This window comes from Sander vitreus, chromosome 12 (genome assembly GCF_031162955.1).
Source record: "Sander vitreus isolate 19-12246 chromosome 12, sanVit1, whole genome shotgun sequence".
In the NCBI taxonomy this organism is placed as follows: Eukaryota; Metazoa; Chordata; class Actinopteri; order Perciformes; family Percidae; genus Sander; species Sander vitreus.
The window spans coordinates 77,650-105,000 of record NC_135866.1 but is presented as its reverse complement, the minus strand read 5'-3'; the positions used below and the strand labels follow the sequence as shown (position 1 = coordinate 105,000).

Genomic DNA, 27,351 nt, shown 5'->3' with positions numbered 1-27,351 from the left:
AATAATGTTTATATGACTATTTTTTAAACGCCGTCACCATAGCCATCTGTGAGTTTGTTTTTCGATACATGAAGTGATATTTATTGTGCAAAAGAATATGAATCATAGTCATTGTATGTGGTTATTATATCACGGTTATTATATCACGGCTATGAACCAATCATGATGATCATGTGTGTGTCAGCAAGGACCTGCCTGAGATCTCCACACCTCCACACAGACTTCTACTTGGTCCATATATATTAAAACACAAGTTTGAGTGTTGCGGCTGACGTAACTAATGCTTCCTTCTTCTAAAACGTCTTACTCAGACTGAAAACTGAAAATGCATTTTTGGAGGAGAAAGAACAATTTCACATCTCTGTTTCAGCCTTTTGATGGTGATTCTGTTTATGTAGGCACCAGTATCAAAGCCTATATCTGGGAGGTAGAATGTACTAAGGCAAAGGAAGGAAGACAGCAGTCAGAGAGAAGGAATGCACTGATAAAGAAGGACTGGGGAGCTGGGCAGCGTTCAGGAAGTGGAGAATGCTGTGGTTTTGTACAACTGTACAGTACCAGCAGAAACATAATAAGGTATATCCATACAGTATTAATTTGTGCTTTTGCAAAATGCTGTTGAAATGATTTCAGTGCATTACACAGCATTTTTGTTCAGGCTTTTCTTTCACAATTTGCAAAGCCTTTTAAAATATCAAACATGGAGCTAGTTGGCCCTCTTTCAATCGGTACACCGGAGTTTGGCTAATGGATCCAAGTATGTATTGTATATAGGGCATATTTTAATATTTGTAGTGTGTGGTTTCCTTTTTTTAACTCTGTAAAGTGTCTTTGAGTATTGTGAAAAGCGCTATATTAATAAAATGTATTATGATTATTAATCTGTTCTCATTTAAAATACTTTAAAAAAAACTTGATAATCCGCTTTGCTGAAAATCGGATTAACAAAATTACATTTGCACTAAAAATATTCTGTTCTTGGGCTGTCAAAATGACTTAATATTCCTTAAAAAAAACACATGTTCGAATATATCCGGATATATCTATTTTTGTGCATTATGTACATAAGAGGGCAAGCCAATACAATCGGAGACATAACTACTTAAAGCTGCAAGGTGTGCTAGTACCCAGCACATCAGGGGTACTAGCGGGATGCCGCTTGTACCAGTTTCCATTTCATATCACATGACATATACACTCCTGTAACTTTCACCAGCAAAACAATATAATAAAATAAATAATGCCGTGATGATGTCATCATCGCGGTAGTGTCCCGTCACTGCCAGTATTGCGTTGATGCATTTATCGTCACAGCCCGAAGCAGGAGGCATGACGTAGCTGGATTGTAATTTGCAGTGTTGGGCAAGTTACGTTTAAAAAGTAATTAGTTACAGTTAACTAGTTACTTCTTCCAAAAAGTAATTAAATTAGTTATTCAGTTACAAATATGAAAGTAACTAGTTACTTCAGAAAGTAACTATTGCGTTACTTTCAAGTGAATTTTTAAATGCTCAAATGTGACCCCACCTCCACGTACCCCTCTTTAATGGAACTTAAAATACATGTGCATGTTCCATTATTTATGATAAATCTGAATATTATAATGAAATGGACACTTAATACAATACATTATTAACAGAAACAATGTACACACATCTAAACTATTTTAATGTTGCTGTGGGACAAAGTGAGACTAGCCTCCAATCAAATCAAATACCATGTATGGAGATATTCTGTTTATATAGTGGATCCATACAAATAACACAAAACCTCAACAGGCCACAACTGGGCAAAATGAAATTATTATTATAAGCACTATACCAAAAATAAATAACAAATATATGCACTCTCTGTAGTGCAAATAATGTAAGTGGCCTGATGGTTATACTTGTGCGCTGGTGTGTGCGTCAAACCTGTGTGTGTGTGTGTGTGTGTGTGTGTGTGTGTGTGTGTGTGTGTGTGTGTGTGTGTGGGGGGAGTAGGTGATAGAGCGAGGGAGAAGTGAGAGAGTGACAGCGATTAGCTTTGGAGCGTGTAGTGACTCTAGAGTCATAGTGAGAGAACCAAAGTGTCTCCCCTGGTCCTTCTGACCACGGTGGGAGATCTGGAGCAGGAGAAGTTAACCCTCTCCTTGATTTCATAACGCCATACCTGTCTCTCTCTCGTTGACTGACTGGCTTGTGTTGTTTGTTGTGTGTCCAACTATGCGTGCTTTCAAACACCCGCCCAACTCTACCTCTGATTGGCTTACCATGACATTTTACTCAACCTCAGCCAATCGTCAGCATGTATGTGCTTGTCTCGTGCACCGCCCACTAACCAAGGAAGAACAGTAAAACAAGAGATCTAGTTGGTCTGATGAAAATAACAGCTTCAATTATAGTAAAGCGCTGCATTTTTTGGCAGTAACGGTAACAACGTTATTAAGATGGGAAGAGTAATCAATTAGATTACTCGTTACTGAAAAAAAGTAACGCCGTTAGTAACGCTGTTATTTATAACGCCGTTATTCCCATCACGGGAAATTTGGTCAGAAACAACAAGTCTCTTGCCATTCCCTGAATTTGTCTGAAGATTCCGGCGTTGGTCCTTACAGACAGAATTTCCCGAATCTAGTTGTCTCTACAGTTATTCATGTTTGTGGTGTCTTTTTTTCACCCTGGTTGTTTGTTTACTTTGGGTAGTGCCAGCCATATGATAGACCGTCATCAACAATCCCCCTCGCTCGCTGTGAACTCTGAACGACCAGCTTGGCCAAACAAAAATAATTGTTTGGTTCCGGTTTCTGACCGACCCTGTAAATTTATGTGCGACCAAAATTTATTTTATAAGCTTGGGGAAGAAATGATACGAATTAAATAAATACCCAAATAAAAAGTTTGAGGCGAACTATAATTACATTTTTGTACAGCACAGGTTGTCCTCCAGCAATGCTGGAAGAGGACCCAATGTCCCCGCAGCAGCACTTAACGTTGCCGTGTCCAGTTTACGGCAGCAGCAGCAGTGTGAGGACGGCGCCTTCAAGCAGCCCTCACCGGCCAGCTACAGCGCTACTGTGCCGCCGGGGAGCTTCAACACGTTAAACAGGGTAGATGAAACCACTCAGGAACTATATGTTGTGTTTAATGTCATTCAAGAGGATGGCAACGTAGCAAGCAAACACGATCAAATGAAAAGTAAACAGCCTTTAGAGTGCTCGGATACAAGCGTTGCATTATGGAAGATAGACAAGATTCTGAACAGCTATGCCCGCGCTACACACACACACACACACACACACACACACACACACAAGACCCGATGTGTGTGCGTTACTTCACGTAGCACATGTAACTGATTGGAAACGATACAGATTATACAGGTGCTGGTCATATAATTAGAATATCATGAAAAAGTTGATTTATTTCAGTAATTCCATTCAAAAAGTGAAACGTGTATAATGTATACATTCATTCCACACAGACTGATATATTTCAAGTGTTTATTTCTTTTAATTTTGGTGATTATAACTGACAACTAATGAAAACCCCAAATTCAGTATCTCAGAAAATTAGAATATTGTGACAAGGTTCAATATTGAAACACCTGGTGCCACACTCTAATCAACTAATTAACTCAAAACACCTGCAAAGGCCTTTAAATGGTCCCTCAGTCTAGTTCTGTAGGCTACACAATCATGGGGAAGACTGCTGACTGGACAGCTGTCCAAAAGACGACCATTGACACTCAGTATTGCTAGGAGGCAAGACACAAAAGGTCATTTAAAGAAGTTATTGTCTAGAGCTCTGTGTCTAAGTACATTAATAGGAGAGGCGAAGGAAAGGAAAAGATGTGGAAGAAAAAAGTGTACAATAGTGAAACAAAACCCATTCAGAATGTGGGATTCACAAAGAGTGGACTGCAGCGGACAAAAGCCAAGAACCACCACTACAGACGTATGCAAAGACAGCGGGTTTCAGCTGTCGTATTCCTGTGTCAAAGCCACTCCTGAACAAGATGGTAAAGTGTCTTCGCCTGGGCTAAAGACAAAAAAGGACTGACTGCTGCTGAGTGTCCAAAGTTATATTCTTCTGATGAAAGTAATGTTGCATTTCCTTTGGAAATCAAGGTCCCAGAGTCTGGAGGAAGAGTAGAGCACAGAATCCACGTTAAGCCAAAGTCCAGTGCAAAGTTTCCACAGTCAGTGATGGCCTAAAAGCGCAAGGTCATCTGGCTAGGTGTCATCCACTGTGTTTGAGGTCCAGGTCAACGAGCCGTTTGCCTGCAGTTTTAGAGCACTTCATGCTTCCTGCTGCTGACCAACTCATTGAGATGCAGATTTCATTTCCAATATTCTGGCACTGCACACAGTGCCAAAGCCAACAGTACGTGGCTTCAAGGACCTGAACTTGCTCTATAATTACAGCAAGCTTGCCTGACTTTAACCTCATATGATAATCTATGGGCATTGTGAAGAGGATGATGATACCCAGACCCAACAATGCAGAAGAGCTGAAGGCCACTATCAGAGCAACCTGGGCTCTCATAACACCTGAGCAGTGCCACAGACTGATCCACTCCATGCCACGCCGCATTGCTGCAGTCATTCAGGCAAAAGGAGCCCCAACTAAGTACTGAGTGCTGTACATGCTCATACTTTTCATGTTCATACTTTTCAGTTGGCCAACATTTCTAAAAATCCTTTTTTGTATTGGTCTTAAGTAATATTCTAATTTTCGGATACTGAATTTGTGATTTTCATTAGTTGTCAGTTATAATCATCACAATTAAAAGAAATGAACATTTGAAATATATCTGCTATATAATACTCTGTGTGTGATGAATGAATATACAAATTTCACTTTTTGAATGAAATTAGAATTACTGACATAAATCAACTTTTTCATGATATTCTAATTATATGACCAGCACCTGTACATTATTTACTGCTGCTGGCGCAGATGAATTAACGCTACACTCGTTACTGTAAGTAGCCTACAATAAACCCTGCATGATTAAAGAGTCAACACTTATCAATACCCACCTACCTGTTCTACAGGAATAAACATGTAGAAACCCATATCTCAGTCTGCTCTGTCTGCGCTGTCCACTCTTGTCCACCGCGCTGTGCAAACATAGCTCTCTGCAAATAGCGACTTTTTACAAACAAGCTAAAATGAAAGATGTCAGTTTGTAGTCTAACTGTTTATTTTAGTTTGCAACGAATCTTGAACTTTGGACAAACTCTTGTAAACGTAGCTGCTGTCTAAACGAACCATCCTCTCCGCTGGAGCGGTAAACCTGTGGATGTATAAGACCAAAACAGATACATGTGGCTACTTAATATGCACGTGAATGACGCCATCGTCATGTTTTCAATTTACTAAGCGACAACTGTACATGTAGTACAGGTAGGCTATGTTATGAAAAAATAGAGTATCATCGCTACTGTAAAGGAAAAGAAAAAAAACAAAAAGGTTGCTGCCACTGGGAATTTTCAGGTTTGAATGTTTTACAATTTGTATTAGAATTCAGAATATATGTTGACAACCCTACAAGGTACTCACTGGTTTCTTGAGGAAAAAGACGGACAGGGCTCCGATCAAAGGCATGGCCCCCAGCAGAGGCTCCATCACCACTCTCATCGTTCCATGAAGCTGGACAGAGGAAACAAAAACATTATGGATCAGTCACAGTGATGGGTCTACTGTACACATTTCATTATCACAACGGAACCCATTTATGGTTTATTGTCTTTTTTTTATTGATTGAAGTGTTCAATTAGACTACATGACATCTATGTCTTCAGGATGTTAGGAGCCGCCTGAAAGGCTCTCATAACGGCTGTGTTGTATTGTAGTCCTATATTGATTAGCTCAGTGTGGCTGTACTTGTTAGTAAGACCTCGACATGGGAACGTTACGAAAAACACAAACAAAAACCATAAATATACACCGACAGGAGAGCTAGGAGCTGCCAATTGCGTGCCGCCATCTTTGTCGCCCTTCTACCACTCTACACTTTTAATGTGTGTTTTGAAGTGTTTTTTTTAAAGTAATTTAAATACTCAATAATGTCAATTTGCACATCGTTAACACAACAATGACGATATTATCGTAGACGATATATCGCCCACCCCTAAAATGAATGCATGAAATCCAAGATAAGAATAATGTCCCCACCAAATTCTGTGAACATCAAAGAAACTTTAACTGAACCACGGCGTGCATTAGGGAGCGCTATGGACCCGCTGGCCAAGCCCGAGCCAAATCACTACACAACTTTGCCATTTTCGCCAGGTCTGCCATGTGTGCCAATTTTTGAGAGTTTTCAAGCATTCTAAGCACCTCAAAAATGCGATTGCGCAGCAGAAAAATAATAATAATCCTTGCAAAACAATAGGTTATATTAATATGGTAATATAAATGTTATTCTACAAAACCCTTTTCTTATTTTGTCAAAAGAAGCCAAACTTGTCAAAGTATGAATGTTGTTTAAACACAAGCAGTAATTCACAAACTTTGCCTACCAACTTTTTACTTAAATTAGAAAGTGATTAGAGAATGAGTGTTGAAACTCTGTGCTAAGAGTTTAGGTCTGATAGTCAACCCTACACATGAGGCATTAATAGACAACTTTCACTATGGTTAATATTATGGTTTTCTGAAGATACGTGTAAATGTCCCTGTGGGTCTGTGCAGAGAAGAAGAAAAACATTGAAGTCTGTACAAACCGCCAAACCCCCCACAAAAACGACTCAAAATTACCCAAATACCAGAGAATTACCACACTTGTACTTGTGTTGGATCACACCAGTATTGTGCAGATATTGTACAGTCTGATCTGTGTATTATGCTCTACTACTGTCACTTGTCTTGTCTTTCTTTTGATGCTCTAAGCTTTCCCAGTACTTTAATCAACACACTGGCCTAGTTCTTAAAAAAAACAAGGCCAACCTTTTGGCTTTCTCCACTGATAACAGACTGTGAAATGCTGACATAATAAAATCTTTGTGGTGCAAAGAGTCAAAAGGAAAGAAGATCTGGGCTTAAATCATCTGGGATTTCAATCAATTATCAACTCTTAAACAAAAAAGTGATTATTCTAGCAGAGACAAAAAACTGGAGCAGGTTGTTTTCATGTTAAACTGAAATTACAGATATGAGTAAATAATTCTTAAGAAAAAAGTGATAGTTTCCCCTCAGATTTTCATGAAGTACACTGCCTTCTCAGTGGCTGCAGTGACTCAAACCTCAGATATGTAGCCTGCCTGTCTGCAGCACCAAATTTGGTCATAGCTCACTCTGAGTAATCAAATACCAACATTTTGCTTATCAAACTGGCTGCAGTGGAAAGATTAAGGATAGCCATTTGTTTATTCCTAACACCCTGCTGCCTGAAGGGGGATGCTTTATAAATAATGTGCATCAGATTATTTGTATCACTTATTATTATTTGTGTCAGCATCCATTAAACCAAAGAAAGAAGCTCTCTTTTCAGTAACTGACATGACAAAACAGGAGAGAGTTAGTGTACTCTGTTAGTATATGGGAAGAAAACTCCTGAAGACCTTCTTTGAGTGGGACTCATCATTCCTGATAATCTGTAACATCTACAGCATCTAACCTACTTCTTTCTTCATCAGTCTATGAAAAGCTGCCTGAGACAACAGCAGCTATACAATTTAAGCCATACACAAAGGCAAATATTGACTCTACCTTGTACTCGCAGCCGTTTCTCTATGTAAATCTTTCCCACTCTTCTCTCCACTCACTTTCTCTCCCTTCCTTTCTCAGCAACAGCAAATATGGCCTGATCTTCTGCAAACATGTCTGCTTTATCAGTGCTGTGTCAACACATGATGTAAAAGTGTCTCTGGGAAGGTCAGGAATTAATATTGTGGTCATGGTAAAAGGAATAATTTATACTCTATACAATTAATACTGTCTCTTTTTATCCTCTAAAATAATATTAATATGCTTGTTCATGTGGGTCAAGTTTAAATATTTGGTGAATAACTGCACTGAATTGACTTAAACATACTATGTAAAATTGTTTTGTTTACTTTTTTCCGTTTTTTTATTTTCAACTGCTGGAACAATTTGTCTCTTAATTTCATAGATTGTATCATCTGACATTTCTAGGAAATTGCTTAATCAAAAAATGGATTAATCATTTAAATAATTAATCATGGAAACGTTCTACAGATTCACTGGTTCCAGCATCTAAAGGATTTGCTGCTCTTTTCTTTTATATCATTAATAACTTAATATCTTCAAGTTTTGGACTTTTGGTCCGACAAATAAAGTAATTTGCGCACTCACTGACATTGTGTATAAATATTCAATTAATTGAGTAATCAAAACTCAAAACTACTAACGTAACAGTTATTTTCATTATCAGTAAATCATTGATTAGGAATTGGCCGATGTGAGATACCTGGGCCAAGTATCAATCCCAAACCACTGTTTAATCAAGAGGTTTTGTTCTTCACTGTGTGGAAGTGACCTTTTCAATGCAGCATCAAATTGGTCAAAACTTAAAATTAAAATTCCAGGATGTAATGAATAAGGTACAGTAGATAAATCTAAAGAGATCGGCCCCATTGACATTGATAGATCGAACGATCCAGCTATTTGAGTCAGTGTCGACCCAATATACGTTCAGTGCATCCCTGTTGATGGCTTTTCTTCGTTTACAAAATGTGTCCATCACAAGTTCCATGAACTCAATTGACCGTCTTCATATTACTTGTCTTGTGCAACCAAAAGCCCAACAATAATAAATCAGATTCCTTTATTGTCATTGCATTATACATACAATGAGATTCAGATGCACTACCTGAGATGGTGTTGTATAATGTACAACAATATGAAGCAGAGAAAATAGCAAAATCTTACATTCAAGAGAAGAGAAGATTTGCCTGCAGAACTTGAAATGGATTTGAAATGATGAATTGTCAGAATAGCTGACCATTCATATTCGGCTGAACGTATATTTAATTAATGGACTGATAGTTTCAGTACTAATGGTGCAACATGTTGGAGTTGGTACCGTTTGTATTCTTTACTCTATGTGACCCTAGCTAACAGAAGTGCATCGTGACATGGCATTAAAGTTACGTTTAGCACTTAACATTGTACATTCCACACTGCAGTCATACCTGTATACTTTTAATTCCAGCTCTGCAATAGTATTTCTTGATGTCCACATCAATCTCTGTATTCCCGACAAAACTACAACGAAGAAGAATGCAATAAGAGGAATAATGTTATAATGTGAAAGTGAGGGAACAAAGAAGGGAATACATAGATATAACGTAGATTTTTGTTTTCATGTTTTGCCTTTGAAATATGTTCTCTGTTTGCTCCAGATGAATATCTGGAGCAAACAGAGAACATTTTTCATTATTAAAAGGAAAAAGCTGGTTTCATCAGTAGTGGCTCACTGCTGACGACTGAAGACGCAAATCTTTTGTTTCCAATTTAAGAAAGGCTCAGTAACTTCCTAACAGCTGAGCACTGTGGTTTTTAAGAAACATTACTCAAACAGGAGTAAATAGTGACATTCACTGCTTGGTAGTGGGATAAAGACATTGTTGGTTTTGGTCTTTTCATGGGGATTGTTGAAAATAAGAAAAATATGAAATATCACCAGCCTTGTCCTTTTAGAAACTATAAGTGATTAATGGTAAAGCCAAGAGATGTGAGAGGTTTTTATTTATCCTTTATTTAACCAGAGAGGTCCCGTTGATAACATTATTCTGCCAGCGAGAACTGTTCAAGATGGGCAGCAGAACAAAAAGCTTCATGTACAAGTACAGACATAGACAGTAAACATAAAACACATACCAAAATACAACAACAGGCATGCTTCTGTAAAAACACATTTTAAGGTATATTGACTGTGTACCTGATCTCCATGTCCATGATGACCTGCCTCTTGTCCACATTCTCTGTGTAAACTTTGACCCCGTTCACTCTCAGCGGCTGCAGAAACACAGATATGACAAACGGTTGCAAGTGAGCAAATCCCTCTCAGACATCTGACCAGACTCTAGATTAAAAACTTTCAGATCTGCTGTTTATTATGATGCTCTGCTTTGGATTCGTCAGCAAAATATAAGTTTGGGACAAAAAGAAGAGGAATGCTTTTCATAACAGAAAAACAGCTTGGATTCACTTTGATGTTGTCCTGTTCTAAAATTGAGACGGAGGTTCAACAGTAACAAAGTAGACAAAGATAGAAACACAGCAAACTTATAGCTCATTTAAAATGAGCTATAAGTAGTTGTATTAAAGTAGCGTACTGGTAATTACCTCCAACAAAGAGGTTCTGTTTTTGGTTTATTTTGTCCGTTTGTTTGTTGGTCTTCCAGCAGGATAACGGAAGAACTATTTTCTTGAAAGTTGGTAGAAGGGTGTAAGGGCTGAGAAAAAACCCATCATATCTGGAGTGGATCCGAATACACAAACTATATTTTATTACCACAAAAGTGCTTGTTTTGTCAACGACAGGCTCAGATTATTACTCTAAGTGTCTGACAACATTATGGAAAGGACTTCTAACGTGGCTTCTGTTAAATATTAAGATCCTTTTTTAAACATAAAAACATCCGCAAAATTGCGATCGCTGAAGCCACAAAAAAACTGTAATTTTATTATCTAAAATACGCTTTAGTCAAAGTTGACAGACACAAAAGAAAACTATAAAAAGCTGTTTTGGTTCCAACAATGACAACTTTAGTTACATAGTAACACATAGTTTAATGATTTACATGTGAAAATATGTTGGCTCTATACACGCTAAAAGTATTGCTTTTTTAAATGGAGTCTGGTGGGTTTAGCGCTAGCTATCTCAGAGCTGTTTCTGGTTAAAATAAAAAAGAGGATTTTACTCTTTTTAAAAAATGTCTGTGTTGGAATCCTTTCCATAATGTTGTCAGAATCTTATAAGAACCATCTGAGCATGTATGTGGCAAAAACTTCACTTTAGTGGACGTAATTGACGATGCACATTTGCCCTCATAGGATTACACTGCAGCTCGGTTCCCGTCTGCTGATCACAGCGTTAATATATAAGAATAATACGCATCTCTTCATACTGGACCAACTGTTGGCACCCATCAAAACCAAGTTACCCTTTAACATTGTGAGATAGGGCATGCCTTTAGCACATTTAGCATAATAACTCAATAATTTTAAAGATATTTCTAAGACAGATTTTCCAAATCGTACTACAGTATTTCATATTTCTTTTGCTTTACTTGGAAAAAAGTGCTTTAAACAGAGACGTATAAGATGTAATAGCTCTAGTACAAGTAAATATCATCCTGACAGTCTTTGTGTTGTTATCTGGGCACCTTGTCGCCCATGTCGATCTTGGTGAAGCAGAAAGAGCTGAGATGAGGGTTAGCACTCTTCACAGCCGGCTCGATGGTCTCTCGGAACAGCTTGTCCACAAACTGGCAGATAAACGGCCACATCTGCTTCACCGTCTGAGGGAGAGAGAGAGAGAGAGAGAGAGAGAGAGAGAGAGAGAGAGAGAGAGAGAGAGAGAGAGAGAGAGAGAGAGAGAGAGAGAGAGAGAGAGAGAGAGAGAGAGAGAGAGAGAGAGAGAGAGAGAGAGAGAGAGAGAGAGAGAGAGACAGAGAGACACAGAGAGAGAGAGAAAGAGAGAGAGAGAGAGAGACAGACAGAGACACAGAGAGAGAGAGAGAGACACAGAGAGAGAGAGAGAGAGACACACAGAGAGAGAGAGAGAGAGAGAGAATAAGACAAATATATTGACCAAATCCCATATAGTCGATGCCAGGCTGGAGCTACGACCAGTTTCAGGTGCCACAATCTTGGGAACAATGTTACAGTAGTTGTTGATACATTGGAGAAGGCTGTTTTTATTGCATACTAGTAGACTTTCAATACACTCCATCCTGAAGAGGAATTGTTATATTCTCTTTTTATCTCTAGACACTAGAGATTTATGTTGCAATATATTAATGTAGTTCAAATGAGAAACAGTACAGTGACTAGTGTGCTGTATTAACATTGGACAGGCACACAATAAGTGCATGTAGACAGACCTCTGCCACACAAACCAAACTGAGCCATATTATCTTTTGCATGAATAATGTTACATTAATAAACTCGGAAGGAAAATAATGGAAATTATTAATGTATCTGTTCCACAGCCACATACTGTACTGGCACTGTGAGGGCTTTAAATTCCTCTGCTGTTCAGTAACCCAGTAACACTGGAATCTTTACGTCTGAGAGACAAGACGGCATGAATGTGTGTCAGGAATGTTCACCTAACATGCTCTTTTAGGGGTGTGGTCCATCAGCTGTTCAGAAAAAAAGGGACTTATGATCGCAAGGATACTGACAGACAGGAGCACTATTAAGCATTGGTAATACCTCATTCTTTCAAATTGTGCAAAAAGTTACATGTAAAGCAGTTGTGTTGCTTTAGTTAGCTTGAAGTGGATAAACTGTACATCATGAACATCAGAAAAACTAAACATTCCCAAACACATGAAGGAGGAGGATGTGGGGAGAACATGCCAACCAAATGGCCAGGATGACCTTGTTGCTGTGAGGCCAGTGCTAACCATTGGGCCACCGTGCATCTTGGCTCTTGTTGGTCTTGAAGTCATGCGGAGCCTTACTTTAGGCAGGTCACAGTACTTCAGGACTGGTGTAAGGCAAGTAAATGCTATCTGTGCAATCTTTGCTATTTGCTGCTAATCTGCCCATATGCACAAAGTGTATACTTTTTAACAATGTGTTGTGTTATGTGTTTGTATGTCCCTTTGATGTGCCAAATACCTGCAAAATGTATGACATCAGCCTCAGCGGTACTGTACTTTATTTTATTTTAAGTGCTAATTAGCAAATGGTATCAGGCTAACACACTAAACTTAGTTAGGGAACATGGTGAACATTATACAGCACCCTCCAGTTCACACTTTTATTTTAAATAGGTTTACTTCATAATGTCCAATTAATTCTTCATTATATTGAATTCTTTCTTTTTTATATCTGTACTTTTTATGATTATGGTCGGCTGATTTAGTAAACTGTTTATTTTGTTGTTCTTATTGTCTTTCTTAAAATGTTGCTGAATCATGTATCTATTAGTTAATTATTTGTTTGCCTTTGTTTTTTCCACTTTGAGGACAGGTCCATTGTATATAAGCCTATTGCTTCTTGACCTCTTCTGTCACATCTGTTTTATTTTTATTATTTGGCTTTATGCTGTTGTATATGTGTGAAAATAAAGCAGCGATGATCCTCTCCCCTTTGAGGTACAGTCGACTGTAACTAACAAAGGAAGATGTCCCTCTCCTTCCTCTCTCTGGGTGTTGCTATTCTCAAACTCTTCTTCAGGAAACAACAGCCTTCGAGCTAGCAAGCTACATGCTTTTAAAGAAAATTTGGATGGTGCAGGAAAGCAGGCCACCTTGGTTCTTTCAGGGAATGATTGTAAAGATTTATAAAGAATATGTTTAGGTAATTTCCTCTCTAACTGGGAGGTTTTGGGACTGATTGGTGGGATTACTGTGGAGGTAGTACACACGGAGATACACTGGTAAGAGCCAATGAGGTTTAACCATGTATCAGCTCATTTAAATAGCTCACGTTACTGGATTGTGTCAACAGTTAACTTCATTTAATATTGGATGAGTTGTTTTCTTTTGCGGGGTGCAAATGTTCCACCAAAACAAGTTCCTTCCTGAGACTATTTAGCAGCGATGATGCACAAGATGATTGTGATTGGTTTAAAAAAATGCAAACAACCCAGTTTTTTTTCTATCCCAGAATGTATGTGGCATAGCCAGACTTTCTGGCTATGTGAGACTACTAACAAACTAACACTAGTCACATCTATCAAATAGACGGATGCAACACAAACACAAACTTGTATTATTAACGCACAGATTGCTTTTTTTTAAGGAGCACATTATTTACTTAACTTATATTACTTATTTTTACCTAGAAATAATTTAACATTTTTAAAAGTTGTTACTTGCTGCAAGAAGTCGCTCACGCTATAGTAGTTTATTGTAAAGGAGTACAGTAAAGTAAAAATGGGTACAAAATGTATGACCTGTGTGTAATCAGTTTATATAGCTGGCATTGTGTGCATTAGTTTCTGCACCTTTTTGTTTATATTTTGTTCATTTGCTTTCTATATATTTACACTCTTTCCCACTTTGTATTGCAACTGCTGAACATCAATTTTCATCAGGATAAATAAAATATGATCTATTTTATCTTATCTCAACTAAACCTTATAAAATAAACAATGGTTTGAGGGCTTGTGTAAAAAAAGGTAACCGCAGGATTTAAAGTAAACCCTGAAAAAAAGAATACTGTACAAACTAAATAAATACCCAATGAACATTTCCCCAAGCTAAAAAAAAAGAAAATAGTCAGCCTTTAAAGCCATCATGGTTGCTCACTGTACTTCATCTTCAGTTGGTGAGCAGTAGAAAATGACAGCTGGAGTTATCACCCTCACAGATGAATTACGCAATTCTGTGCTTTGAAGGGGCATACATCTTTCTTATTGCCCCTTTAAATCAGACTGGGCGGTGTAAACAAATGATAAGAGTCCAATACAACTTTAAAACCACTGTCATGTTTGGATATTAAAAGCTATTTTCCTGTCCATTTACATCCATTACCTTCTTACTGGAAGTCCAGCTGAACATTTACAGTAAGTGTGCTTCCACTCCTCTCCATACGTGTGTGTGTGAGTGTGTGTGTGTGTGTGTGTGTGTGTGTGTGTGTTTGTGTGTGTACCTTATTCAGCCACTCCACTCTCTCCACATCTGGATAATGTACCTGAAATAAGAGATAGAAAGGCAAGATTAAAAAGAGAATCGTGATTTTAATCCATATAGAATTGCTATCAATGCAGTCAATAGGTCAAATTAGGTCACATTTCTCTTGCTTTGTTTTGATGATTTACATCATGGTGTAATGTGACATAAGTTATGAGGTGCTGCAGTTTGCTAAAATGACTAATCTACACTGTCAATTTGTTCATCCAGCTGCAGCTAATTTTGTAAGCGACTAAAGAAAAGAAAAGCTGGATTTTGAGTGTCCCAAACATCATTCAAATGCCCAGACTTTCCCTCCATGTTAAACACTTTTAGAAATTGCCTAACAATTCAAAGAGCAATGGGATGAATATATGTCTTACACGTTCAGGGGGATTTTACAAATGAAGGCAAATTGAGTACCGCCTATTTAACGAAGATCAGCAAAAATAGTGATGTCCTTGAAATCACTATGTAGCATTCTTTCCTTTATTGAGATGACATACCAAAAATAAAGCATGTAAAACAACATAATAAGTCATGTTCCAGCCCATTAATATCAATGTAGCTAGACTTAATATCTATAGAATCAAGTACAATTTAACTAATATCTAATAAGGTGAACATTTCTGATACAACAGATTATTTATGACAGGCTCAATACATTCCATCCTCTTTGTATTATGTATCTGTCTCCCCTATCAAACGCCAGTTCTCTTTGGCAGAGCACCCTGCAACATTCAGCAACACTCTGAGACACTTGGCAGTTACAACTAATATTTGGAGATTACAAAGAACCTTCCAAAAAATATGATAACAGTATGAATTCAGGTCTTTGTTTGGTTGTTCTTTTTAAGAAAAACTTTTCCACAAGAGAATCAAATTGGCTTGGGTTTTTATTTTAGATTTTAAAATCACCCAAAACTAAAACGTTATTGTCACCCACAGTCTCCAGACTGCTGTTATCTTTAACACGAATGAGAGTGTACAGCCATGCTAGCAGTGAGGCTTTGAGCTAAATGCTAACCCGACTACCTGAGAGGATGTTAGTGCAGCTGCATCAAAGCTGTTGTAGGAGGACTGGGAGTAGACTTTGCCAGACCGGTTACATAACCACCCATAATCAACCCTAATTGAGTACATGTGAATGGGGCCATAAACACAACGCATTTGAATAATTTCTAGAAAGGCTTTTGTGTCTAAATATGTAAGTAAATAAATAAATAAATAGTTTATGTATGGTATGAGTGCGTCCTCATTTCACTGTTTTCACTCATTTCAACTTGCATTTACTGGAACCAAAAATCTATTTACTAATTTCTATTTACTACTGTTTGAATAATGTCTAGTAAGATACCATTTTTATTACATTATCACTATTACATTACATTACACATCACATTCATCAGAAATAGCAACAAAGCAAAGGGATGAAGTTACATCATTTAAAATCACTATGTCCAACTTGAGTCTAAAGAATGGAAAAGTCAAAGTTACTGGAATGTAGCCAAACATGTAAATGGTACACAAATTGCCGGTTGTCTATGTTTATACTGTGTAAACTGCAAGTATTTAAGGTTGAATTAAGCGAAACTGCGACAGATGTGGCTGTGATCTGTTCTTTGAATGGTACTAATCCCAGCAGTCAGCTACACCAGCTGCATCTGTTGCGGCCGTGCATTTGCGCGGCACTCAGACACTGCAAATCGTCACCAATGAAAAGGGAACTCTCTGCTGAGTTCAATGATACTTCACACAATAGTGTACAAGAAATGGGTCATTAGTTATTAAAGGGGGCGGGGCTTAAGCATATGGGGCAGGGCAAACCGTCACCAATTAAAAAGGAACTCTTTGCTGAGTTCAATGATACCTCTCACAAGAGTCTACCTTAAACGGTTCACAAGTTATGAAAGGGGCGTGGTCTGTGTGCATGGGTGTGGCTAGAGTATAGGGGGCGGCTCAATACCACATCTAGACCACACATTCTAAATTTCATGTAAATCGGAATAACATTTGACAAGATACAACCGTTCCTGTTTCGACACCCACGTACAGGAAGTTGGTCCTCCAAAACTTGCGCATTGTTTTAGCTATCAAAAATCTTTTGATAACTTTTTGTCATGAGGGTCCTCCGAGTCTATGTGCAACTTTTGCAAAGATTCAAGAAGAATGACATCACGGCCTAGGACAAGTTCGAAAGAATGTAAAACACAACAAAAATGCCTAATTAAAAATGGCCGCCTTCCGGTTGGGCGGAGCTAATGAAGGTAAATGGTAAATATGTCCGCAATAATAATATATGTATTAAATCTGGTGAAGATCAGATCAACTATGTCCAAGTTAAGGCCTTCCACGCATTAGGAGGCGCTATGGAGCCCGCTTACAGGTTTGGGCCAAATCGCTGTACAGTCTCGCAGAGCTCCCAGCTGTTCATGTGGGCGCCAATTTCTGTGAGTATTCGTATATATTGAGGCTGTCAAAAATGTGCCCAAGGGCTAAAACCAATTAGGGGGCGCTATAGAGCAACCATACCACTCCCAAGCCTAAATGTGAATTCAGATGAAAGAGTTTAATATTCTGCACATGGCTGCAAAATCTGAAGAGTTTTCGTGCATCCTAAAGTCCTCAAACAAGTGTTGGTAAAATGAAGATGTTTGCACGAAAACCAAGATTTCGGAAATTTTAGAATTTTGTAATTTTTTTCTAAAAATAGCTCCATGGACTTGAAGATGAGACCTATGTTCCCTCAAAATTTGGTATATTAACTTATTACTTTTTTCCAAATTAAGGCGCACGTTAGGGGGCGCTATGGAGCCCCCTGGCAACGCCCGAGTCCAATCACTACAGAACTTTTTCTGAAAGAAAGGTTTTGGGGGGGGCATTTTAGGCCTTTATTAAATAGGACAGCTGAAGACAGGAAAAGAGAGAGAGAGAAATGTAAAAAAAAAATAAAATAAAATAAAAAAAATGTGTTTCGGTGTATGGCTTTACGCTGTGGAGTGAATTAGAAACTGACATGAATATGTGTAACACATTTAATAGATTTCAAAAATGATTTAATCACAAGCTGATAAACAAATATATAACAGATAACATCAGGGAGAACACCCTAAGGTTACATAAAATGGGATTTTTTTAGGTAGATAGCTCTGTATAATGTATATTTACTTTAAAGTGTCTATATGTAACTTTCCGTTAGTGTTGATTCTAGCGGCCCCTTTGGACTAAAGCTGTAGTGTTTTTACCACACCTGCTGTCCTAAAGCTCTTTTCTTTACGGTGCTGTATTTCCCACTGGAGATTACTGAGTTAGTGTTACCAGGAGGTCATATAGTCACCATGAATGTTTAGCTCAGACAGAACATCATTCATTTACAATAAGAGAAGAAGTTACAGTGTTCATACGGTAACGTAGCCTACTTTGGATGTCTCGTGAGATAAACCAGGTATCTCTGTCACTGTCACGAGCCAAAGCAATAAGAGGTTGTTGTAGCAACCAACTTAATATTATCCTAGATTAAAATAGTGCACTTTTGAAGAAACCCACGACGCTTTACACAGGTACAGGGGCTGAGTTTATCCGTTTGGGCAATTGGCTACCGAGGTTTTCAACTTGGCTGTGAGTCTCGGAGTGTCCTGAGATTTATGGGGAATTAAAATGCGTCCGTTTCCGACCCTCGCCGTTTTATGGATGCTGTGGACTTTTATTCCTACCAGTGACTTTTTTATTGCATCACACCGGAGTATGGCCTTATCGTACTCTGCCAAAGAACTCAGCGACTTAATGTTGCCATCCCTCCGTCTACCCGCGAAGGTGTACAAGCTGTGTACCACCCTCGGCATCTCGCACCAGCGACTTCGTTATGTGCATCGAGGAAGCCGTCGCAATTTCCTTACACGTCCCGGTAATTCCGATGGCACCATCCCCACAGTCGTCTCTATGCGGCTCTATGCTCCCGAATTCCCAGTGACTCGGATTCCTCTTCACTTTGCTCCTCGTCCCATCTCTGCTAAGACTGTTGTCCCCCGTGGTGGAGTGGACTTGGCGCCTTATTAATGCCTGTTCTGTAGCCAATAAGACATTTATCCTAAATGATGTAATCACATCTCATGAGCTGGACTGTCTCTTTGTGACTGAAACCTGGCTTAGTATTGGTGACTTGTCCCCATTTACTGATTTATGTCCTCCCCAGTGGGGTTTCCTAAATTCCCAGAGAATCTCAGGTCGTGGCAGTGGCCCAGCTACAGTCTTTAAGAATGTATTTAACTGCAAAATCCTTCCTGTAAATACCTTCACTTCTTTTGAAGTTAAACTGTTCTTACTTGTAAACTGTCTCCAAACCCCCCTGTTATGTGCACTGGTGTACAGACCCCCCAAAGCTACAAGCTGTTTCATACATGATTTCTCTGACCTCCTGTCTTCTATGGCCATTCACTCTGACAAGATGCTAATTCTTGATGACTTCAACATTCATGTCTGCTGCCCAACTAAACCGATGGTGAATACATTTTTAGCACTACTCGACTCTTTTAACCTCACCCAATCGGTATGCGGTCCTACTCATGTCAAGGGCCACACAAAGGACCTCGTCCTGTCATCAGGGATATCAATTGACAAATTTGAAAATCACTAATGCTGCCATCACTTTCTGATTGAGTTTGAACTTTCCGGGCCTTGCACTCCCTCTGCCCCTTCCCCCTGTCATACTTTAGCCCGTTCCATTAACTCAGTTACAGCCTCTCATTTTTTTTTTTACTCTTTTAGGCTTGCTCTCCCCCTTTCCATCGCTCCCGACTTGTCACCATACACTAATATTGATGAGCTAGTCTCTATTTTTAACCTATCGTGTACTGACACATTAGATCAGATAGCCCCCTTCAAATTAAAACGTCTCAAGTCAAACACCTCAACCCCTTGGTTGAATAGCTCCACACAAGCTCTCCATCAAGCCTGTAGACAGGCAGAACGGAAGTGGAAAAAAGATAAGCTTCAAGTCTCACATGACATGTTTTCGCAACACCTGAAGGTCTATCAAGCCACTGTCAAAAAGGCAAAATCTAATTATTTTAGTGAGCTTATCAACTCTCAGGCTAACCGACCCAAAGTTCTTTTTAAAACTATTGATTCCTTTTTAAATCCGGCCAACACAGTTGACACCTCCTTAACCTGTGAGGAGTTTGCTGATTATTTTATCTGTAAAATTGACCATATCAGATCCAATATCATCTCCCAGGGTTGCATTTCTGTTACAACTCACAGTCCCACCAGCATCCTCCAGCATTTCACACCTCTGTCTTCCATTGAGCTGTCTGAGATAGTTTCTCACCTAAAGCCTTCATGCTGCCCCTCTGATGTCATCCCCTCTAGACTCTTTAAAGAAGTTTCTGATGTCCTTTGTCCAATTATGTTAGCTATAGTGAATTGCTCCTTGTATACTGTTGTCGTCCCCTCTGGTTTCAAGCATGCAGTGGTGCAACCACTGCTGAAAAAAAACAAACAATTTTGACCCCAGTGACCCTAGTAATTATAGACCCATCTCTAAATTATCTTTTATTTCTAAAATCCTGGAACAAGTAGTTTTCCAAAAGGTTTCCTTTTTCCTGAATAGTTTTAATATATTGAATAAATTCCAATCTGGCTTCAGAGCCCTCCACAGCACGGAATCTGCCCTACTCAAAGTTTATAATGACGTCATACTTACCATTTACTCTGGATCATGTGCATTGCTCATCCTCCTAGACCTCAGCACTGCTTTCGACACCATTGATCATGGCATTCTTATTGATCGCCTGGAAAATGGAGTTGGACTACAGGGCCCTGTCTTAAGCTGGTTTAAATCCTACTTGACAGAAAGAACTTTCTCTGTGAAACTGGGTACTAAGTCCTCCTCTCCAGTGGGTATTACATTTGGCATCCCCCAAGGATCAGTTCTTGGCCCCATGTTATTCTCCCTATATATGCTGTCCCTTGGTTCTATCTTTGAAAAGCACAACTTAAATTACCACTGTTATGCTGATGATACACAACTGTACTTACCCATCTCCCCTGGTTGCACTTCATCTATTAATACAATCTTTAGCTGTTTGGAGGACATTAAAAATCTCTGCTACCTTTTACCTGCCTGGACAGGCTTTTCCGGTGTTACAAAGAAATGTGTGACCCATCAGAATGTGTGACCGTAGAGCTGTTCTACCTGTAAGTAATCCTTTTGTGAAAAATCGAACACGGGCAATGGCATAAAGAAAAACTATATAAAAATAGTGTTCTTTTCATTGTTAGTCTCGTTTGCTGTTACAGGTCATTTATGATCATTAGATAAAAAATTTAAACTGTTTCAGAAACATTTAAAAGTTACACATATTCACGTCAACTACTTTGTATGAATGATAATAATTCATGTTAAAAGGGTAGGTGTAATAATCTAAGGCTTCAGCCTACACCGTCTTGCTCCTGTTTTGTTTCTTGTACATTTTTTTGTTTTTGTTTTTTTGTGTTAATTTTAGTGCAAGAAAAGCATTAGCGTTATGTGTATACTGTTCATTACCAGTGTACTGAATGTTGTAAGTTACATATGACCAAAATAAACAAAAGTAGAGGACATACTTTATTAATCCCCAAGGGGAAATTACATTTTACACACGCAGGCCTGAAATAAACACACATGCCCAGGACCTATGCACTAATGGAGAGATGTCAGAGTAAGGGGGCTGCCCATGGGCAGGCGCCCCAAGCATTTGGGAGTTTGATGCCTTGCTCAAGGGCACCTCAGCAGTGCCGGGCGGTAAACTGGCCCCTCTCTAGCTACTAGTCCACACTCCGTACTTGGTAGATACTGGTTACTTAAATCCAGCAATAATTTTGGCCGCAAAAGAAGAAGAATTAAAAGCTTAAACCTTTCTCTGTGTCAAAGTGTGAGACTCACAGCCCAACTATGTCACAGCTGTGGCTGGAAATCCTAACCTCCCTTTCCAGCCACACCCTGAATACAATGTCAGTGTGTGTAAGAGAGGGGTGTGGAGAGCATGAATAATTCTGTCGAGTACAGCTGGAATTTATTAATTCAAACTGCAACTGACAAATTAAAAGACTTTCCTGTCATAATTTTAAATGTATGTCCTATCCCTTATGCTGCTGACTATGAATCCACCTCAGCTTCCGACAACGAAAACCAGCTGGAAACCTGCTCAATCAGCTTCTCATCAAACTGCTGAAGGCGTTAAAAGATGCCGAACCAGGAGACTTATATGACAAGACAGTTGCTCAATGCTGATGTCTATAGGGGCTTTCCGACCGGAGGGATTTTTGCACAAAATGTTCCTAGAACATTTTTTTTTGTCGTGTTCCGACAGGAAAAATTTGGGGATTTGTAAGTTCCTCTGGCCGCTGTAGCGTACTTTTTTAGCTCCTACTTCAGAGCAGGGTCTTTTCCCTTTTCCTAGGTGGACTTGATTGGTCCAACTCGGAACTTGCAGGCAGAGCAACAACCAACAACGGGACATTTTTAACAATTTTCACCATTCCACCTTATTCATCATTTAATTCACTTCTGACAACGTTTTAGGCGAGAAATTAACTGTTTAGATTTCGAGTATAGGCATTCTTGCGATAATTGATGCCGAATTGACAATTTGCTTCAAAGTTTTCGAGTTGAGAAGCTCCATGAAGTGAGGCGACAGCCAGCAGACGCCTGCCCCGGCTTCTAGCTCGTCGCTGGGCCAGTCATGCTCCGACACCTCGCTGTGAGCTGGAGGTCTCTAAGACCGCTCTCGTAAATAAGAGGCTTTTATTTCGCCGTTGACGGTTCGTTTGTTTAAATATCACAACACATGTCCATCATAAGATTAACGGGAACCTGTGGTTAACTGTCTTTTCAGAGTTAAACTCCACAAGCGTGTCCTGTGGCTCACCGGCCGTCACACACACACACAGAATACACACACACACACGTCCACAGCGCAGCAGCAGGCAGAGGCGGGGTCTGTTCCGAGTATAATAAAGCCCCGTCTGTGTTGAGCAAAACATTACGTGAATTACTACGAGAATGGACATGCATTTAATATAGGAAAAGTGCACAAGTATTAGCATCATTTGTTGTTGTTGATGTTGTTGTTGTTGTTGTTGTTGTTGTTGTTGTATGTGGCGCTGAGGTCTAGGGACAACGCTATAAAGACCGTTGCCGTGCTTGCGTCCCTCCCTTACCCCTCCTACCAGTCCCTATGGCCACTTGGCCAGTGGGAATGCAAACGGAAAAAAAGATTTTAGGGGAGAGTAGTTCTTAGAACTGCTTAGAAGTGTACTTTTCCTCTAAAAAGTACAAGTACTATCCGATCGGAAAGCACCTTATATTAGGCTCAGAGAGAGAGAGAGAGAGAGAGAGAGAGAGAGAGAGACGTCGAGGATGTAAGGAGAATATACTACAGCCAGGAGAGAGATCAGTCCAGGAAATCTTGAGTGCTCCATTGCGCTGACAGTGGAAATACAGAACCAGACTTGATTTTGATATTTAATAGATTTCGATTGTAGCCTGCAATAGTGACTCTGTAGTTAGCTACAGCTGCTCCATGCATACGTATGCAGGCCGGGAGAAACTAGACAATCTAAGGAATTACTTGGTTCTTAGAATTGCATACATTGGGTATAATTGGACAGCTGAGACTCTTGTAGATTAAATGAGCCCAATTGTATTCATGTGTGATCATCAGACCCAGACGGAATCTGCAGATATTTTTAAGTGTTCAGCAGTGATCAGGATTGAACATCTGCAGAATTTAGCTATTTTTCTGCTTGGGGTGAAAATTTGTTTTCATTCTGAGCTTTATTTTAATTTGTTTAAAATCTGCGGGGAAATTCTGTACAATTCTGCACCCACAGATTCTGTGTGGCCCTCGTGATGATGTTAGTACCCATAGTAGCCGTTTCACTGAAGTGAACCCATTTTCTTAAAATCTGACCTCACGCTATATGAATCAAGATCCTCAAGCTGCCGGCCTGCAACCAGATTCAGCCTGCGAGACCGTTAAATAAGTCTCACCATGTTTAGAATTGGTTGCAAAATCATGGTATGAAAACTAGCTTTTTAATTATTATCTAACATTTAGCAACCTGCAGTTAACCGTCCACATTACAAGTTTAAGTAGGACTAACAGCACAACTTCCCATAGCATACTTGACTCCAAAATGTCTCTAACCCTAAATAAAAGGTTTACGTTAGTTTGAAAAGAGGTGTGTGATCAAGTGATCAGTTTTTGTTAAGTTTAATGTGACCTCTTCCAGTCTCATCTGCAAGTTGCTGTTCTCCAGAAATACAACTTGTACATGAGATTACTTTACTTAATATGCAAAGCAGTCCAAATGAAAGGAGTGGATCCATTCCAGCACACTGGATTTTTATAAAAACAATTAGTATGTTGGGGGGTGTTTACATCCATATTAAGTCAAGATTGTAGGAATTGTACGCCTATTTATCATGGGGTGTGTGTGTGTGTGTGTGTGTGTGTGTGTGTGTGTGTGTGTGTGTGTTGTTCTGCTTTCACCTGGGGGTGAAAGTGGAACAGAATAGCAGCACAAGGCCTTTCTGTTCCTCAACATTGTTTTCATTCTCAGCTGTCGAGCAGAGCCCTGCCCTTTGGCTGATCAAAAGAACAGGAAAGCCCCACCCATGCCGTGTCACACCAGTACACAAAGAGAGAAAATGAAGAGAAGGTGGAGGAAAAACAGAAAGAAGCACAGAGAGAAACAGTTCCACTGTGGTCGTAGTAACTTTTAAAAGGCTGTTTCTAACCAGGTTGTTGACAAAGGATTATGCTGAGTTTGACTGAACTTTTCCAGCACCACCCAGTTCCATATTCATAGTTACACACATCCACACCTACAACCTACCCACTCCAGTCCTCTGACTCAAACACTGCCATTTATCTGAAGGCTACCAGACCTACATACAAAGAACAACAAACGCTATTTCAGCTGTAACACTGTTCTGTAGTTTAGTCAAACACTAAACCAATATGCAGACCTCAGTTTAACACATATTTTGACAATAATAGTCAAAGGTCTACTCACTAGCTTTTTCTACTCACTAAAATAAAAATAAATTCCAATTAAACTGTTAAAGTAATTTATCAATTCATGAGTTGCTTTTAGGGCTGCACAATTAATCAAACCGCTTAGCTTAGTTTAGATGTAGACAGTCTCAGAGGACAGAGTAACGTCAGATAGCAGTCTGTCATAAGTCGTCACGAGGTTTACCAGTTTACCAGTAAACACAACATTTAGTCCCGTCTGTGTTGGTTTTCAGACAACAGCAGTGACCAGTGCTAGTTTGAGTCTGTTAGCTCATAGCTTTAGCAGCAGACTGTTGTACATCCCGCTGTTGGAATCCTCTCCAGTGAAATACAGTCACCGTATAGCTGTCAGCATTTTAGCCGTGTTTAATCCAGTTACTACTGTAGCTAATGGTAGGCTAACGTTAGCTGCTGTGTAACGTGTTATTAGTGTTTACTACTGTAGCTAACGGTAGGCTAACGTTAGCTGCTGTGTAACGTGTTATTAGTGTTAACTAGCGTGACATGCAGCAATGTTTCTGTTGCCTCTAATGTCTGTTTTGGAGCATCAGAGCGCAACGCAGACATTTAAGTGGCACCGTAATCCGTGTTGCTATTTCGTCCGGTAGATACCGGGCACCGGTGCTCTATTGGCACCAGATTTTAACATGCCCCGTTAACGTGAACAGAAAATTGCGTTGCCTGTATCTTTTCACGGCAAACGCGCATGTTTGGAAAGCGGTTGCACAACAGCTGAAATGGCATACTCCATAGTATCCTTCAACAAAGGAGGAATGTAGCACAATATGATGTGAAAGCAGTGATAATTAGCCTATGTGACAATGAAATTTGTTTTGGTTAAAATCAAAAAATAATCGTGATAATTAATCGTGATCAATATATTGATCAAAATAATCGTGATTATCATTTTGGCCATAAACGTGCAGCCCTAGTTGCTTTCTTTAGTTTATGGTTACCTTTGAAACAACTTAAAGTCAACAATCTGTTAACTTCTGATTGGTACTCAGGGTTTCCCACAGGTTGGGAGGTTACTTTTGGTGGTGGGGGGTGCAGGATGTGACGGTTGGGATTAGTAATAAACTCAAACAAAGGTTTATGAACTATTTCTTGAAAACAATGACTACAACATTAATAGAAAGACAAAAAAGAAAAAAAGAAAGGACTATTCACATAAACTAGACTAGAAGATGATACAGATGAAGTGGAGCTTATAATGTGCTTTGTCAATTAAATCTGGTTTGTTTGTCATCAACTGTATGGTTCAGCAGATAATACCCGATTACCCAGAGCCAAATTTTATGAAGTATTAACAACTTAACCTTAAAAACCATCCTATGATCCATACAGAAAGTTAGGCTACATGTTGTTATAAATCTCAACACTGTGTGCACTCCATGTCTCTTCCTAACTCTTGGTAAATTATATTAACGTTACACTAAAGCTATCCAAAATTAATTATTGTTCATTTTGCTCATTATAGATCATTGTTCGTTTTTTAAAGTGTTGGGATCCTAATAAACACGCTGTTTTGTACTATAATGTAACATGTTCACAAGAGCTCATCTGAACAGATATCGGTCATTCAAAAAACTCTGGATTAAAACTTTTACAGCCAACTAAATGTCAGGTTTTAATTCAGATTTCATTTTCCTAGGCGGGTCTCAATCTACCTGGGCAGGGCACCCAAGTAGAACCTATGTATGGGAAACACTGGGTACTTGTCATTTTTTAGGGGTCCAAGCTTGAGGGGGCTGGGAACCTGCGTATGCAAGGCCGCGGATCCCAGTACCAGTGGAGCTGGGAACCGTACTGTAATCACAAAGATTATTCTTCCGTCTTCTTATTCTTCCATAGCTAAAAGTGTCACTACAGCTTAAACCGTACATGGTGGGGCAGGACTGGTCCAGAATCCTGCAGTACGGTGGCCGACAGGGGCAAACACCCTGAAACTTAAGAAAATACACGCAAATAGACAAAACACAAGCAAATTAAGAAAACAACTTCATTAATTTGCCAACACATGCAGAATTCAGCAAACGTGCAGATTACACAACGGAAGTTCTCCAGACCTCTAGAAGGAGCAGCTAGTGGAACAGCTGGATTTTAGACCCCATGGGGAGAGAGAGGGGGGGTGGGGGGGGGGAGAGAGAGAGAGAGAGAGAGAGAGAGAGAGAGAGAGAGAGAGCGAGCAACTGCATAGATATGTTTTCTCTGGTTTGGTGGCTGTGTCTTAGGTCAGGTGATACTCAATCAGCAGAGACGTCTGTAAACTCGTGGTGATAAAACATTTAAAACTGCATCAGCGTTTAACATTGACGTTTGTTTAAGCCATATTACATCAGAGGGTTTCATTTCGAGGTCCTAAAGGCGCATCACTGAAGTATAGGCCTCCTCAAGTGGAATACTGTGATTATACAACAGTTACCAACAAAATAAGTGATCAATCTGTATTCATATTGTGGAGCAATTTGCTCTTGAAATACA

The 27,351-nt window shown here is 39.3% G+C and overlaps 1 protein-coding gene across 2 annotated transcripts in view; it reads right to left on the bottom strand.

Moving 5' to 3' along the window:
* Positions 1-27,351, bottom strand: part of esyt2a (extended synaptotagmin-like protein 2a) — a 98,930-nt gene that overhangs the window by 60,016 nt on the left and 11,563 nt on the right. For both annotated transcript variants that reach the window (XM_078263899.1, XM_078263901.1), the window contains exons 3-7: positions 14,787-14,828; positions 11,342-11,476; positions 9,892-9,968; positions 9,143-9,215; positions 5,547-5,636 (exon numbers count right to left, since the gene is read on the bottom strand). In XM_078263899.1, coding sequence (XP_078120025.1) covers positions 5,547-5,636; positions 9,143-9,215; positions 9,892-9,968; positions 11,342-11,476; positions 14,787-14,828 — 417 coding nt within the window. The remainder of the gene's footprint in view (positions 1-5,546; positions 5,637-9,142; positions 9,216-9,891; positions 9,969-11,341; positions 11,477-14,786; positions 14,829-27,351) is intronic.